The 17,781-nt window shown below is 41.1% G+C and overlaps 2 protein-coding genes across 5 annotated transcripts; one reads left to right on the top strand and one right to left on the bottom strand.

The window, feature by feature from the left end:
- Positions 1-1,157: 1,157 nt before the first annotated feature.
- On the bottom strand, positions 1,158-9,855 carry LOC130107090 (eukaryotic translation initiation factor 4E type 3-like). Of its 2 annotated transcripts, none has more exons than XM_056273496.1 (7): positions 9,625-9,855; positions 8,634-8,706; positions 7,072-7,166; positions 6,915-6,975; positions 6,763-6,829; positions 5,710-5,865; positions 1,158-5,595 (listed from the first exon to the last, which is right to left on the bottom strand). In XM_056273496.1, exons 1-7 carry the CDS (start codon positions 9,774-9,776, stop codon positions 5,549-5,551), a joined length of 651 nt encoding a protein of 216 aa, XP_056129471.1. In that variant the 5' UTR covers positions 9,777-9,855; the 3' UTR covers positions 1,158-5,548. The 2 variants fall into 2 exon arrangements, with proteins under 2 accessions (XP_056129471.1, XP_056129472.1); XM_056273497.1 differs by having other exon boundaries at positions 5,710-5,862.
- Positions 9,856-10,220: 365 nt separating this feature from the next.
- LOC130107875 (serine/threonine-protein phosphatase 4 regulatory subunit 2-like) lies at positions 10,221-16,935 on the top strand. 3 transcript variants are annotated; one of them, XM_056274655.1, is made up of 9 exons: positions 10,221-10,309; positions 11,444-11,525; positions 11,751-11,921; positions 13,259-13,352; positions 13,522-13,559; positions 13,740-13,814; positions 14,045-14,194; positions 15,110-15,384; positions 15,955-16,935. In XM_056274655.1, the coding sequence occupies exons 1-9, from the start codon at positions 10,276-10,278 to the stop codon at positions 16,287-16,289; spliced, it is 1,254 nt and encodes a 417-aa protein (XP_056130630.1). In that variant the 5' UTR covers positions 10,221-10,275; the 3' UTR covers positions 16,290-16,935. The 3 variants fall into 3 exon arrangements, with proteins under 3 accessions (XP_056130630.1, XP_056130631.1, XP_056130632.1); XM_056274657.1 differs by lacking the exon at positions 10,221-10,309 and adding an exon at positions 11,222-11,343; XM_056274656.1 differs by lacking the exon at positions 13,740-13,814.
- Positions 16,936-17,781: the final 846 nt, after the last annotated feature.

Here is a 17,781-nt window from a genome sequence, read left to right as displayed (position 1 = left end):
ATTTATCCTGCTGCGGAGGATTTTTGAGGAGGCGCAGCACCCTGGTTGCTGTTGAACTGCCGAGAGCCGACACCACATAACAGTAGTGTAACGTGCACGGATAAGTAGACACGTTAGCCCTTGGCTAACGAATCGGACCTTTTAGTCGACTGGTTAACGTTGTCGCTCGTGGAGCGGGAGACATGGGTTCGCGTCCCTGCTGTGGCGGTTCCCGGGCTGTCCCCCTAATTCGCTACAATATGTTTTGTATATAATCTCTAAGTTTATTTCATTTCATTTAGCTTTTCTGTTCTTTGTGTTATTTCTTTCGAACATATTGCACACATTGCAGCGTTTCTGTCTTGATTGTTTCAATAACAGATAAGTGGGGGGGGGGGGGCTATTCAGTTTCTTGGCGAATTCGAGGTCGAGGGAACTGGAGTTTTTACATATATTTCGAAAATATATTCCACTGTCTTTTAGTACTGAAAATGAAAATCACATTCATGTTCTTACTGACAAATCGAAGAATTTTTTTTTTTAATCTTGAGCAATAAACGGGATGGAGCTTTAGCATGTTAATTACTAGTGTATTACTCTTAACAATTATAACTTGATCACGTCCCAAGGGTAAAGTTATATGCTAGGGTAAATCATAAACTTCCCTAAAATAATAATTTCAAATACTTTTGATGTCAATACTAATTACAGTCAGTAACCAGGGAGATGGTTTTAAGACATGAAATCCTCTTGCTTGATTCAGTGTAATGTCCCCACTAGAGAGCGCCATGGCCCATCATACCGGTTACAGCCGATGAGACGTGACTGGGCACTGTCAGGTCTTTGGGGTCAACCCTCACTTAAAATAGCAGCTTTTTATGCAACCGCTTCAAGTTGAGTATTACATTTCAAATTGAGGGCCATCACTTAGTTATTCCCAGAGTACAACACTTGACCTGATATTTGTGATAAATGGGAGTGAAAATGCTGACCATTATTTCTTGACCCCAGAAAAAAAAATGCAATTGGTAATACCATCCCCAAAGAATTTTAGATGCCATAACAGACCTGTACCACTTTGTGTTGACTCTGTATTCAGTATTTCCTTATGAAATAGGTGTGTCTTTCTCAATAAGATATTGATATTTCAATGACAGCAACATCACGACCAGCACCATCTTAGAAAGACTTTATTTTCTAACATCTGTTAAAACGAATACATAAAGTACATTGTTGGATACAACTTCAGCAAGGTGGCCGAGGGTAAACATGACATTCTCAACTGCTGGTAAATGAAAGGCACCATTTCAAGATAAACATCAGTTGCCGGGTCTTGAGATCTTAACTGGAACTCTATCTGTGTGTGTGCTTGTGTGTGTGTGGGGTGGGGTGGAACAGTTTGGCTTATTACTCATAATTTTGTGCTTCAGTGTTATTTCCTTTACAACAGAGATCAGTACTGGAACTGGACAAAGCAACGTGAACGGGTTTGGCGAGGTTCACGCTTACAAACTGACTTACTCTCCTGTGCATGTGTCTTTTCTTACAGCTGTCCACTTGTGATCGGATCAGCCAAGACGCATGTTAACGCCAGGTATAAACGGGGCCTTTGACACACAATACTTCAGGCTTGAAGCCAACAGCTTTCCAAAACGTTCATACAACATTAGTAATAGTTGAAGACATTTGGGCTGTTCTGTGGGGTTCACCCACGGACCCCGGATATATTTTCATTAACAACAGCCTCTCAGGATGGAAATGTAAATCAAACTGATAACTTTCCTCTTTTTTAGAGGTAAAATGTGGGTGATGACCCTGCTCACAGTTCTTTAACATAGAAATTTATGCAAGACAGACCAAAAGGGGCCCTAACCAGTCCCTCCAGAAATCTGTGATTCATGAATGCTAGTTAAAAAAATAAAAACAAAAAAAACAGCATGAATTTTAGACCAACTGTTGCAAAACAATGCTAAAATTATTACAACTTCACCACAATCAAGTCAAATAAGAAGCGACATATGGTAACTTTGTGCTTTTACAGCTTTCACCAAGTCTCTCACTTTAACAAGAACAGTACTCCAAACAGTAAAGTGCCATTGACTCCATCAGAAAAAAACTGCCATCAAATGGTATTTTTTGGTCTTAAAAAGCACATAGAAACTTCACATATTCCTGGAGGGACGGTTGATACCTTACACAATATGAAGAACATGATGCTTGATCTGGGACAAACAGTATGAATATGGGGGGAAAAAAACCCAGACCAAAACCACAAAAAAAAGTTTAAAAATCCACCGAATACAAACTTATTGCATATATTTCTTCACAGCTGTAAATTAGTAGTGAAATAACGTCATTGTTTCTAGATTAGTTAAACTACATTCATATCCTTAATAATAAAACTGAGTACAAGACTGTGCAATATTTTCTTGCCAGTGTTACTAGTGTATATTCTTCCAGGTACAAACAGCTTTAACATATAAAACAGAGAGAAGAACTGATTTGAAAGTGTAATATTGCATTGAGAAATAAAGTTTTGCTTGCTGGAACTTTTCTCTGATCAAAAATAAAAACTAGTTAAAAGACCTGTTTTCTTCTTTGCTCTTGAGACTGCACAAAATATGGTACTGTATATCTACAAAACCTGACTGTACATAATCTGCTATATTCCACTTAAGGTACTGCAACGTTTCATGGTATAAAACACAACAACATGGAAACAAAGCCATAGCCATAAATGAAACCTATGCCGATCAGCCAAAACATTAAAACCCCGAGGCCACTGCGATCAGGGAATACCGTTGCCATGAAGGGGTGTACTTGGTCTGCAATGATGTTTAGGTAGCTAGTACATGTCAAAGTAACATCTACATAGCGGTCTAAGCATCGGCTTTGTGTCGATGCAGTTGCCCACTGGGGTTCGCGCCCCGGTCTCGTCAGATCCGACTATGGCCGGAGTCGATGAAGCAGCAATCATTGGCAACGCTGTCTTCAGGAGGGGGGCGGAGTCGGCTTGTGTTCGTCACGTGAATGCGTCTCTGTGTGTGTCGGAAAAAACAGTGGTTCGGCCTGGAGTCGCCTTGTCACGAAAGTGGGGAGGCGGTCTCCTTCGAGACTGCCGGCCGGAGAGATGCAGTTGGCGAATGCATGCAGTACGAGGGTGGGTGTTTGAATTAAAATAGGGATCGATTGGCCACTAATTTGGGAGAAAAAAGGGAAAAATCAGAAATAAAATTATTAAAAAAAAGTAATATCCACATGAATGCCAGGACCCAAGGTTTCTGAAAAAATGAGAAGTGCCAGAGGCGCATGACCATTCATGGCAGAAGCATGACTTTTTCATGTCCACAAATTGTCTGTATCTATGGCGGTGGTGACAAGAAAAGTCAAGTTGAAGCAGTGAGGGCCGGGTTGGACATTGTGATTGCAACGCCAGGACGACTAAATGATCTGCAGATGAATGAGCTCATCAACCTATGCTCCATCACCTATTTGGTGTTGGATGAGGCAGACCGCATGCTGGACATGGGCTTTGAGCCAGAGATTATGAAGATTCTGCTGGACATTCGCCCAGACAGACATACTGTCATGACCAGTGCTACCTAGCCAACTGGTGCGAGGAGATTGGCAAAATCCTACCCAAGCAATCCTATGATCGTGTATGTGGGCACCCTGGATTTAGCAATAGTAGACACAGTGCAACAGGTCATGCGGGTAGTCAAGGAAGAAGAGAAAAAGTTACATGTCTTTGACTTCATCTGCAACAAGTTGCCCCAGGATAAAGTACTCATCTTTGTTGGCAGGAAATCTGTGGCTGATGACTTGGCCAGTAGTGGCCTTTGCCTGCAAGGTATAGTGGTGCAGTGTCTTCATGGCAGCCATGAGCAGTGTGACCATGAGGAGGCCCTGAGGGACTTCAAAGAGGGTCGTGCGCATATCCTTGTGGCTACAGACTTTTGGGGCCTGGATCTCTGTGACATCACACACATCTTCAATCATGACTTCCCTTGACACATTGTGGAATATGTACACCGCGTGGGCCGCACGGGTCAAGCAGGACAAGTCAGGAGCAGCTCTTACATTGGTAACCAGTGAGAACTCAAGGATAGCATCAGAACTGACTTCCATTCTGGAGAGATCCAGACAGGACACCCTTGAGGAAGGTGTGATTATGGCAGAGAGATATGAAAAGCACAAGAGCGAGATGTGTAGGGTGGGAGGAGGACAAGGACAAGGGAGGCAAGAAGAATTGCTACCTTCTGTTCTCTTATATTGAATTTTCTTTGGCAACCTGATAGCCTGGTGGCCTGTCCAGGGTGTCTCCCCACCTGCTGCCCAGTGACTGCTGGGATAGGCTCCAGCATCCCCGTGACTCTAAGAGCAGGATAAACAGTTTGGATAATGGAACCTGATCCCCCCCCCCACTTTAGTTGAAATCATATAAGCTAACTGCAGAGTTGCAGTTTTGTTATATGTTAATAAAACGGATATACATTAAAAAAAAGGACCCAAGGTTTCCCAGAGCTTCACACTGCCTCTACCAGCTTGCCTTCTTCCCATAGTGCATGGTGCCATCTCTTCCCCAGGTAAACAACGCACATGCACCCAGCCGTCCACATGATATAAAAGAAAACATGATTCATCAGACCAGGCCACCTTCTTCCATTGCTCTATGGTCCAGTTCCAACACTCACGTGCCCATTGTAAGTACTTTCGGTGGTGGACAGGGGTCATCATGGTCACTCTGATTGGTCTGCAGCTACACAGCCCCATACACAGCAAGCTGCGATGGACTGTGAGTTCTGACACCTGTCTATCATAGCCAGCATTAACTTTTTCAGCAATTTGAGCTACAGTAGTTCTTCTACGGGATTGGACCAGATGGGCTAGAGTTCGCTCCCCATGTGCATCAATGAGCCTTGGGCGGCCGTGACTCTGTCGCCAGTTCACCGGTTGTCCTTCCTTGGACAACTTTTGGTAGGTACTGATCACTGCATACTGGGAACACCCAACAAGACCTGCCATTTTGGACATGCTCTGACCCAGTTGTCTATCCATCACAATTTGGCTCTTATCAAAGTTGCTCTGATCCTTACGCTTGCCCATTTTTCCTGCTTCCAGCACATCAACTTCAAGAACTGACTGTTCACTTGCTGCCTAAAATATCCCACCCCTTGACAGGTGGCACTGTATTCACTTCACTTGTCGGTGGTTTTAATGTTTTAGCTGATTGGTATATATGCTTGATGCCAAAATAAAAGCACTTTGAATGACATATTTATGTATTACAGAAACTCCTAAGACAGCATTTTATCCATTGTTGAGCATAATAAAATAGTAATTTTTTGAGTTAATGTATAAAGGCCAGTGTAATCAATTCTGAATAGCATACTGTAATACTTAAAAGTATTTATTCTTCTGTCCCATTTTGTCTATTACATTAGCAACACTGATCCTTCGCCAATTTTTACTGCCTCAACGATTGCCCAAATGTTATGGTCTGAAACACACAAAAAACAACAAAGCTGGAGTTTGCTGAAGCAAACAAACCGTCAGGGTGCTAAATGTGCTAGTGTCTTGAGCGGCCTCCTTCGAAGGCGTGGTGCTCCTCATGTGCTAAAACACAAGCACAAACAAGAATCAACCAAAGTGCAGACGTTCATGTTGTGTAAATGTCCGTCCTTCTTAATGACTATGATTCTACGGCTAATGTACGGAGAAGATACTCACGCTTGTAAAACACTGCTTTAAAAGATATTTGTGGGAGGAGCTCATAGATTCTTCCTAATATGTTCGCCTCATTGGCGCAAGAAGCATTTCCGTTCCAGACCTGAAAGATGTCCTCTCTGTCTCTCACACTGACACTGACTCCGACCACTTCATCTTCTGTAAGCAGAAATGACATTTTTCAGATGCAACTTGAAGACAATGCAGCAAGGGCATTGCAACACATGACATTTCATCCAGTATGAATTCCCAACCACCAATTCCATACTCTGACATTTAAATTGTGGTGTTTATTTTTTTTGGTTTAGTTTTTTTGTGTGAAATAAACAGCAAGACGGAATACATATGTGTGAATGAGAGGGAAGACAGCAGAATGGTGAGGATGCAAGGAGTAGAGGTGACGAAGGCATACGAGTTTGAATACTTGGGGTCAACTGTCCAAAGTAACGGGGAGTGCAGAAGAGAGGTGAAGAAGAGCGTGCTGGCAGGGTGGAGTGGGTGGAGAAGAGTGTCAGGAGTGATTTGTGACAGAAAGGTACCAGCAAGAGTTAAAGGGAAGGTTTACAAGATGGTTGTGAGACCAGCTATGTTATATGGTTTGGAGACAGTGGCACTGACAAAAAGACAGGAGGCGGAGCTGGAGGTGGCAGAGTTGAAGAAGCTAAGATTTTCACTGGGAGTGACAAAGAGGGAGGAGGATTGGGAATGAGTATATTAGAGGGACCGCTCAGGTTGGACGGTTTGGAGACAACGCAAGAGAGGCAAGACTGACATGGCTTGGATATGTGAGGAGGAGAGATGCTGGGTATATTGGGAGAAGGATGCTGAATATGGAGCTGCCAGGGGAGAGGAAAAGAGGAAGGCCAAAGCAGTTTACGGATGTGGTGAGAGAGGACATGCAGGTGGCTGGCGTGACAGAGGAAGGTGCAGAGGACAGGAAGAGATCAAAAGGGAAGATCCGCTGTGCCAACCCCTAACGGGAGCAGACGAAAGTAGAAGAGGTAGTAGTAGTATTGTGAAATAAAGTTGTCTCCGTCCCTCTTTTAACATTTCTACCTGAAGCACAGTAGTCACTGAACTGTTCTCCAATAGTAGCCAGCAGCAGCTCCTTCCATACAGCAGACTGAGAATGAATGGAGGAAAAAGGATGATTGGACTTCTATAAACAACAGTAAGCAGATGAGCAATAAATAGAGGGTATCACTTACAGTGCATTCTTTTGGTACTTTCATTTTCCAAACGCCACCCTTTGCATTGCTTTCCTCTTCCCTGTATGCAAAACAGGAACAATCATTCGAGAGAAAAAAAAACATTTGCAACCATCTTCCAGGTATGTATACCCAATTTTCTGGAAGTTAAACTCACCAGAGGGGTCTTCGCTCTCCTCTCATGAGATGATAGCTGCATCTCAGTGGCAAGCTGGACACGCCAGGTATGTTGTTGTAAACTCTCCAAAAGTTCTACTCAAATGCAAAAAGGTCAAGAGATGACTTACAAGTTATTCTAACATCTCACTTCACAGATGTAAATGGGTTAAGGCAGTCGGCCCTCTTAAGATTTCACATTTGTTTGACCGTAAAGAAGGTCTGAGCAAAAGGCAGGTCAGAAAGATGCTCGTGGCTCATGTTTCTCATTCTCATTTTTTGATAAAAAGTAGTTTCTATATGAAATAACTTCTAACCCCAGGAGGTTATCTTGAATAGTTTGCAACCAAAGTCATATAAGGACAAATTAATATGAGTAAATATTGCAGTCTTGTCCATTAAATACATGCATTTAGATGCCACAAGATGAAACCCATCCATTAGTGATCTATTAGACTCAATGCTTTGGCCTGTTTTCGTCTCTGCCAGACTTTCTGGTCCGACAAGTTTGGTATTTTGTGGTCAGTATTAGCCAAGTGTGTATTTACAGTAACCACTTCACAATAATAATAATAATAATAATAATAATAAGTGTCTGCAACTGTGTGTTTGAGATTTTAATAGAGAATTTGACCTCCGCAAACATAGCAAAGTATAATAAATTCTCAGTAAACATTGCATGCCTTGAGGACTTTCTCTGTGTCTAATGTTGTTTTCCAAAGAATGTTTTGTTCTTTCCTCTCAAAAAAAAAGGAAAAAAAGGGCGGTTTTTCTATTCGCAGAAGAATAAATTTCCATTGCCTTGCAGGCTGACCATTATCGACACTGGACTGATCTTATAACATCATTCACATGCCCCTATGGTTTACTACCCGACACCACTTAAGACATCAGAAAAGGATTTTATGGGTAATGTGGTCAAAATGTGGTCACATCTTGGTGCAGCCACCACTTGCGGGCACAGAAATTACTAATGAGCTAAAAGCTTACATTGTGTGACTTTAAAATATTATTTAAAAAAAAGCAACTCAGGATAGCTAGCACATACGCGAATAATTTGAATTAATTTTAGATAGTGTGCCATCTGACTATTCTCTAATCACATTAAAGAGAGTGCTTTTACTGCAGTGCACATAGAATCAGAGTGATATTGGTACTAAATTATGCATTATGTTTGGTTTTGAGTATAAAGAGAGTGTAAAATTCTTATGGAATCTTAATTTAAACAAACACTGCATCACCAGTATGTGAGTTTTGTTGTGTAATAGGAGGCCACAATTCCTGCCAAAGCATCCTTGAGCAAGATACGACAACCCCGCTTACCAGGACACGGCACTAGCTGTACCCCAACCAGAGGGCGGCGGCGGCGCCGGCGGCGGTGGGGGGGGGGGCTCTTGGGGGATTAATAAAATCAACATCAAACATTGCTGGACTGAAAAGATGCAGGCCGTGTGATAATAAGGGCAGCTTTTTTCCAGGAAGAACTTAACAACAACAACAACATCGCAGGTGTGCCATGACCTTTGCCCTCTATTTTTATACAGCAACTGCAAAGCATCGTACCTGGACTGTCTCCACGGTGTAGATTTTCTTCAGGTTTGACTCACATTCCGCAGCTGTTGTTCCTGGCAGAGATCTAGGTAATTCAGATGAGGAAATGGAATCCAATTAAGTTCAAACAGCTGTTTTTCCATTACAATCCATACGTTTTTCCGGGATTTCCGGACTCCAAAATGCATTGTATTTAGCAGGCAACATCACTCAGACATGTCACAGAGCTGTCTGCCGGGGTTACGGGTCAGAGTAACAGATCAGATGACCAAAGAAAACCCCCAGTAAACAGTAAACACCAGTGACCCATTTAAAAGCTCATCCGTTATTTGTACTCACCGGACACTGATGTGATTTGTATAAGTTGTTACTGTATTGTGTTCACCCGACTCCTCAGTTGTAATTACTACCTCTGACTACTTACAAACTTAACAATGTAGGTCAAACTTCAAATGCAGACCTTGTTTATGGCAATGCCAGTTTTAATGAGATGAATTTAAATGTAAAAAAAGAAAAGAAAAGTAAAACGTGCTTTACATGCAACTGTGTCAATATACACATGGAAACTCAACAAGCTTTCAACGATGCCACCTGTCCTGATGAAAATAGACTCGATTACAGATATAGCAGTAGCACTTTCAACTTGGGAGTCAGGTACAAGGGTTATCTTATGGAAAGAATTGACCTATTTTGATTCACTATTTCCAACAAGATATGAGATCATGTGACTGTCTTGGCTATAAAGGTCAAAAAAGAAAACGCGTTTTGTGAGTTCAATCAAAACTGCAGCCATTAAAAAGAAATGTCTATTGTCACTTCCCCTTTTAGACATGTTTTTTTAGACGTATGCAGACGTACATGTCGGGGTGCCCCCGATTGTGCCAAATGTCTATTCTTTGTTTATCTTGACAGCACTGCTACCTAGTCTAACATACTTAACCACGGCGGTGCACAGAAACGATATAAGGACGGGTGCGAATATTAATCAATGCAAAAGGCTTACCTATCAAGCCAAAAAGTCCAGGGAGAATGAAGAGGAAGGATGTCGGTTTCTCCCAAATCTTTTCCCTCAATGTGAATGTTGTGATCTTGAGGGTTTAGCAGAGGTGAGCTTGATGCGCTCAAATGCAGTGCTGTGACAGCCGGGACTGCCATTTTTTTTCTTTCTTACAAGTGAAAACCACGACAACTGCCTTAGTTTAACAATCAGATCTATGAACGGACGCTCTCTCTCTCTTTAGGTAGTCGCTAACTGGAAAATTGACCCCGATCAGCTGCTGACTCATGGGGTTGCTTCACCGGTTCACACCGTCATAACAACACAAGAACCATGACGCCCGCTGTATGCGATGCAGCGCAGGACAACACAGACCCCAACCTGGCAACTTGTGAACGCATGAATCAACTCATTTATGCGATCACTCTGTGCACAAACTTTTATAATACATTCCAAATTAGGATAGAATAACTTCTAGAAATAAAAATCTGTCAGTTAGGGGTTGCTTGTCTCGCTGCTTGCAAGACAGTCTGACGAACTGGAACGCGTCTTCCGGAAGTACGGAAAGGATGCGCATGCGCAGTCTTGCTGCCAACAGCTTTGTTAAATTGCTACAGCTAGCAAGCAAGCGTTTGCTGCCGCTGTCCGGACACAACTATGGAGATCGACGCGGTGTTGGAAGCCCTCGAAGGTCATTTTATAATTATCCAAATGAGTAACTGGAATTTAGGTGTAGCAATTCATCGTTTGCTTTCATGCCCTTAGCTGCAACCCGTAACCCTTACTAGCTAGGCTAGCATAGCTTCCGACCCACTTGCGAATAGAAGAAACAGACATAATGTGTCTGGCCTAGTTAGTTATAGTGTTATTCTAGGAAGAAAAAATAATAATGTCGTTTAACTTGACACGTAAGTCAATACTATAGTGAAAACATTATTTTAAAATCCATAGCCTACCGAACGTCGATTCCTTAATTCATGGACTTCAATGTTGATCAAATCACAATATTGCAGAGCCGACAGGTCTGTTAGTGGCACACATCTATTAGTGTGTTAAATGTTAGTTGTAAAGTAGTGCATTAAAGTTACTGTTCCTTTCTAATAGCCAAATATAACGAAATCATTTAAACTTAGCGCTCTCAAAAAGCTCAACCATAAACATCACTTTTTAAAAATTTGCGACCCCCCTGTCGGCGCTCGATAAGTTGTGGTATTCATGCCATGTTTTGACACAAATTTACAATATTTTACAATTTTTTCTTTTCTTAACTTTATCTTAAAGCTTTAACCTGATTGTCAAATTCTTACATATTTTTGTTGTATATACACAAAATACAACAAAAATACATTTACTATCCAATGAACTTGAACTTCATCTAGTCCTAAACTCTTCTGTAGTTTGTCCATGCAAGTTTCAAGAGAACTTGTCAGTTTAGTGAAATTAGGCAATCATGATTACTCTAAGTGTATATAAGACTACATTACATTTGGAAGAAGCTGTCATGTACCTTTAATGTGATAAATTTTAACCTGGCGTATTATAATCAATTAACATTTAGACTGCTGAAAGTGGATGTCTAGTGACTGTCTAAAATATGATAATTCAATAACAGCAAGTTAGTCTGGGCCAGCTCAGTGGATTTCTACAATAATTTTACCATTTGACAGTCATACCGGCAAAGGATAACCTGAATTTGTTACAATTTAAGATTGATTTTTGGATCAGGTAAGGCAATCCAAGGACCTGAATCAATCAAATCTAGGTCTCTGTAATTCTATTTGGTTTTATAAATTCATTTTTTTGCAAAATTTCATATTTTTGGCAGATTTTGAGAAGAAAGGGAAGAAAGAGACCTGTCCCGCTCTGGAGAAATTCCTGTGTCATGTCGCAAAGACTGGGGAGACAATGTGGGTAGCAATGAATGAGGACACCATAATGAGCAAAAAAACATGAGCAACCATTCATTTTTATAGACAACACTGCTAGGATCAGTCTTGCCTGTAACGGACTCAGTGAATCTAGGTTGTGATTTATTAAGATGCTTTGTAAAAAACAAAAAAAAAAAGGGTTCAAGAGGCAATTGTTATTTCTGTGTGGATGATATGAAGACTGGTATTTCCTATATCTTTTAGGGTCCCATGGGCACAGTTCAAATCATACTTCTTGTTTAAGTTGGAGGACGTTATGGACGATTTCCATGCCTCTACAACAGAACAGAGAGGGCCACCGAATCCCAATGTAGAGTATATACCCTTTGATGTGATGAAGGACAGAATCTTAAAAATAGTGGATGGATACAATGGGTAAGTAAAGCTGTTAAGTGAAAAGTTTGTTCATTTCTGGAACCAGGCCACTTCGACTGCAATTAATCATCGCAGCAGTAATGATTTTTGTAGTGTGTTTTATAGTTGATGATGTGGACTTTGTCCCATTCCCCTTGTAATTCATTTGTTTTCAGACATCTCTAGGTTTCGGCTACTTTTTTACATGATTATTTTGTCAATTGAAATGTCATATTTTCTTTAAATCAGTGTTTTCTTAGTTGGCTTAATTGTCTTTTTTTTGATTAGCTAAAAGTTAAAATCGTTAAATCACTGTCACTTGACTCTTACATTTCGGTTTGTGACACCTCTGCATCTGGAAACACTTTTCACTTTATCCGTCTGTAACTTTTCCATCAATGGGTCATGTGTAGATAAGAGCCAAGTTTTAGTTTCTGCACAATTTGTTCAAGCAATTTTCTCTGTCCAGACTCTGTAAAACTTATATAATAGTTTTTGCAGAGCCAGACAATTATTTTTGTTCTTTTAATTGAGCATGACAGAGTGGTATTCTTTGACTATCACAGAGAACATTTACTAAATGTTGAAATGTGACCTTTTAGTATGATTTTGATCCATTATTCATACATTTCTATCTGTCCAGTTCTTTGGCACTCTCCCCATATTCGCTGCAAATAGATTCAAAAGGTAATAATAATCCAGAACTGAATTCATAAGCCTTAAAGTAAAAATATTTCTGATGTTTTGAAGTGTGCACATATCATACTGTCAGAAGTGGAGACAGTGACTGTGATGCTGTTGACTGGCAAGATGGAAAGTGAGAAAACTCTCCTTGTTATGTTTGGCTGTCCGTCAAGTAGTCACGGAAACACCCGTCACCTTCAAACTCTGTGGCAGTTTTTGGCTTGTTTGCTGTTTCTTTAAGCATCTTGTAAAATCTGTGCATTAATAACCTTGAAGCAAATAAGATCTACACTTTAGACTCACTTAATAAACTGTCTGCCCTCAGCATTGACATCTTTTTCTGTATCCATTAAATATTTATACAAAATGCTGTGGAGATATTTTCCCCATTAATCTCAGGTGTCCTTAAATCCTTTTTTTATTGCAGCTAGTGGCCAGTTATTACCAGGTCTGAACCCTAGCCAAACCTGGCAGCATCGCAGCTGAACAAGCAAACATTTATAAACCTGCCCAAAGGCAGTGTTGACACAGACTAGGAGCCACACACTGTTGTGTAGATCTTGGCCTATAAAGACAAAGTATACCTAAAAGTCCCAGAATAAAATAATCTTAGTATTCATTCTACTATATTTAAACCTTTAGCAAAACATGTTGTTTTTTGATAACTTTTCCAGCATCCCATTCACTATTCAGCGTCTGTGTGAACTGCTGACAGACCCCAAGAGAAACTACACGGGCACAGACAAGTTCCTCCGGGGTGTGGAGAAGGTGAGCACTATTCTATGCTGCTTTTTTTCAATAAATTTCACAGCATCAAATATATTCTAGCGACCATGGTCTGTAGAAGTGTTTGCCCTCAAGGGAACATTAAGGATCAGTGTTACTGGGCAATCATGCAGTAAGTTGAATACTTATATGAACTGTTTATCTATTTCAGAATGTAATGGTGGTCAGCTGCGTGCACCCAATGTCAGAGTAAGTACGTCCGTTGTTAAACTGTTCCTCCCCTTGAACTGCTGACCAGAGCGTTTCGATGGAATTGGTCTAATTGCACATTAACAGACTCCCTTGAATGAGCTCCTTTCGAGCCTCATACAAAGGTGCTATAAACGCCACAGCCAGTTATTTGTTTGTGCCTCTCTACTTCTTTTGAAGGAAAACTGGGGCAACCAGTGTAAACAGAATGAATGGAGTGATGTTCCCTGGCAACTCCTCTGTATATTCTGACAGGTGGGAGCTACACACTTGTAAATGGTTGACTTCTACAAGTGTATAGTCAAGTCAGAAATCAATGACTGGAAAGTTAACATGAGTCCAGTGTCTTTTCATCAAGAGGCAAATGCCCACAGGGAGCAATATCGATGCGGTATCACATTGCTTGTGCCTGTTTCTTAACAGTTTTGCTGCCCAGGTTCATTGTAATTCCACTTTGCAAAAGCAATGCCTTTTTTCTGTTGTAGTCATAATGTGAATGGACCAGGAATACCAAAGCCACTCAACAGACCAAAGCTATCATTGTCTACTTCGCTCTCTACTAATGGCCTCCCTGACAGCACAGTCAGCAAAGAGCCTAAGCCACACACAGCGGAGACAGAGGAGCACCGTGTCAGGTCAATAAATGGTGCTTTCTGAGATTTTAAAACTTTTAAAACTCAAAGAAAAGTGTTGTATCTCAGACTATGTATGGTATCGTAAACTGTGATGTCCTCAGGAGAGAATTATACTTTGGCCAGTATAGCATTATCCTCTTTGTTGTACCTGCTGTTTAAAACAAAGTCAGTCAGTAGAGCTCCTTTTGCAGAGGAGCGGTTAGTCCACTCCCTTCATTTTTTTTTTTTCTTTTAATGAGAGAAATGGAAGGCATCTGGGTGGTGTGGCAGTCTATTCCGTTGCCTACCAACACGGGGATCGCTGGATCAAATCCCTGTGTTACCTCCGTCTTGGTCGGATGTCCCTACAGACCCAATTGGCCATGTCTGTGGGTGGGAAGCCAGATGTGGGTATGTGTCCTGGTCGCTACACTAGTGCCTCCTCTGGTTGGTCGTGGCGCCTGTTCGAGGGGGAGGGGGAACTGGGGGGAACAGCGTGATCCTCCCACGCGCTACGTCCCCCTGGCGAAACTCCTAACTGTCAGCTGAAAAGAAGCTTCTGGCAACTCCACATGTATCAGAGGAGGCATGTGGTAGTCTGCAGCCCTCCCTCGATTGGCAGAGGGGCCGGAGCAGCGACTGGGACAGCTCGGGAGAGTGGGGTAATTGGCTGGATACAATTGGGGATAAAAGGGGTGGGAAAATCCAAAAGAAAAAGAAAAAAAAATAATGAGAGAAATGGAAGGGAACTTAGCGGCAGGCATCAATAGATATAACTAGTAGAGCATTGCCTAGATGTTCTTTTCACCAACAGATCTTCTTTAAGGCCCTCAACTGTGATATGAGGGCTATATGGTGCATTAATGAGAAGCAGGAATAAGAATAGACGGACTGATACCCTGTGTTTTTTATTTTTTTTATTATTGTTAAAAACAGCGATTCTCCATTATCGGAGGACGATAGCACACAAAGCAGCGGGATAAAGAACAAACACCAGGAGGATGAGGATGAGGATGATACAGAGGTTGATGAGCACTTGGTCAAGAGACTCAAGCGTTGCACAAAGGAAGAGGGTGAAGAGGAGGGAAATGAGCAGAAGGCACCGTCTTGTCCTAAAGATGAAGCAAGTTCACCAGAGTTATCTAAAGATGATTGCCAGGGGGACCAAAATGGCAAATCTTCTGACACACTCACCATTGCTGAGGATCACGGTAGGTGATAACTCAGCAGTACAGTTCATTACTATCGAATTTCGCAGTTAGAATGAATAAATTCAGGTTTTCATTTAAATTCAGGTAAACAGAAACTGATTACAAATGCTTGAAAACTGAGCTGGGCAATAATTCAGTAATATCACTTGTCATCTTTTAATGGTACTGTATTGTGATGAAATTTGGATATTGTCATTTTGTAATACACAATTTTGTTGTCTACATTAATGAAAATGAGAATCTATTACCTAAAATTCCACCCATAATGGGTTCTGGAGTGTTTAAAGGTAGTATTATTTGTTTGGTATTACACTTTATGTTACTAAACCATTCAATGTGATGAGCCTCAGTTGAGTTCTTAAACATGGTATTTTGTATATGTAAGCAGATACTGTGATATATATATATCTATTGTTTGAAATTCCCTATGATCATTTTCATAATATTTTCCATATCGCCCAGCACTACCTGAAAACAGGATACACCATGGGGTAACTTTTTAACCAATTTGAATTTATTTCTCGCGGCAGTGAATGTGACTTTGTGATATGGTGGTTTCTGCCCCTTTAGAGCCCAGCAGCACATCGACGGAGCCTTCTGAAAGGACCGAAGAGTCCTCAGAGAAACCTGCTCAAGCCCCCAGTCCGGAAAGTGATGACACTGAGGACCGGCCTCAGCAGAACGCTCTTTCAGAGAATAGTCCGGTGAGTTCTGAGGTGCAGGACGGTGAGGAGAGGTGCAGCAGCACGGACGACGGCAGTAACGACAGCAGTGAAGGGGAAGGCACATCCAGAGACAAGCCGGTCCCCACCACATCCAGTAATACGACCGACTTGTCAACTGGGGGCACTGTTGATAAATCAGAGCGCACAGAAACTGCAAATGAGCCTGTGGAACAAGTTTAAATTCAGGCCCAGCCAGCGAAGTGACGTTTATTATTATTTTTATTTACACTGTATGATAATGCATAAAGGGTATTTCTGTAGCACTGTGGACTTCCAGACTTCCGGTACCCAGAGAGATGGGGTTCCTCTTTAAAGTCTCTCAAAGAAGGATCTGTCTTCGTCCCCTTCATTTCCACCCGCTTAAGGCCGAGCATCACTTTGTTTAAACTGGAAGCAGAAATAATTTATACATTACTGGTGAGACACTGATTTTTCTTCATCCTTTGACTAGCCTGAGTTCTTGAGGTTTTTAGAACTTATTTTCAAATTTCGTATCTGATCAATAATTGTGTTCAACAATTTGACGGCAAGTGATTGCCTGACATTTGCCATGTATTTTCAGAAAATAAAATTATTTTCACTTTAAATACAAAGCCATGAGTGCATCAGTGTCTGTCAAAAGAACACATGGTCTTTTTTTCTTTCTTTCTTTTTTTTAATACACCATATCTTAAATGCGCAAATGTCCTTTTTGATGGCAAGAATTTTTACAGCACATATCTGTAAAGTAGTTTTTTTTAGAATTGTATTACATGTCTTTGTAAAATGGATTAATTGATTAATGGAATACTTGAGTTTACGTCACAGTATTCACGAAAAGCAATAAATGGTAACATTTTCAAGTGTGCCGTTTCATTTACTTTAGTAAAGTAGAATTTTTTTCCCCAAATTTACTTTATCTCTCACAGTGAAATGACAGCAAACTGTCGACAGATTTTATTTTTTTTTTAATTTTTGCAGCAAGGGGAGTAAATCTCTTTATTGTTACAAAGGGTAGATGCGACGCTCCACGTGTGTAAGCTTATACTATAATTTGTCTTGGAGTGGAAAATATGCCCTTTCTGAGTTTTAAATTCTGGTGTACTACCGTAGAGGGTATGAATGATCATAATCATGTTGGATAACATCCAGTGAGTCCTCACATGGCCTTGACACATCTAGGCTAAGGTTAGTTATGTCTGTCCCCATGAAACCTGTTGTCAGCAGATTACCTGAGCCGGGAAGGTATTGGGCCACGCAAGGCTGTTACCTGTAAACACACTGAATGGGCAGTGACCGACAAGGTGTGTGTGTGTGTGTGTGTGTGTGCGCGCGTGTGTGTGACATTTCTCAATAATTGAGAAGCTGTGTCATGATAAATACGGTGCTTATGCAATAGCAACACACGACACTAGTGCCTCATGTTCAAATAACATTTTCTACTGTATTCCAAGAATACAATAAAGATTATGAAACTTGCACATTAATTGTCTGCTGCAGTATAACAAGCTGCACGAGCAGGTGCGTGATATGTATACAAAGTTTGGTAGTAATGACTATAAATAATTTGACCCCTTAATCCCAGACAGTTGGAGGATTTGAAAATGCCAGGCCTTGCATGAATCATCAGATTGGTGAGGAGAACCATGTACCACTGAACATGACTTAACCCACTCTCATGCTGATATGTGCA

The sequence above is a fragment of the Lampris incognitus genome, chromosome 2 (genome assembly GCF_029633865.1).
Source record: "Lampris incognitus isolate fLamInc1 chromosome 2, fLamInc1.hap2, whole genome shotgun sequence".
In the NCBI taxonomy this organism is placed as follows: domain Eukaryota; kingdom Metazoa; phylum Chordata; class Actinopteri; order Lampriformes; family Lampridae; genus Lampris; species Lampris incognitus.
This window is presented reverse-complemented; position numbering and strand designations above follow the sequence as displayed.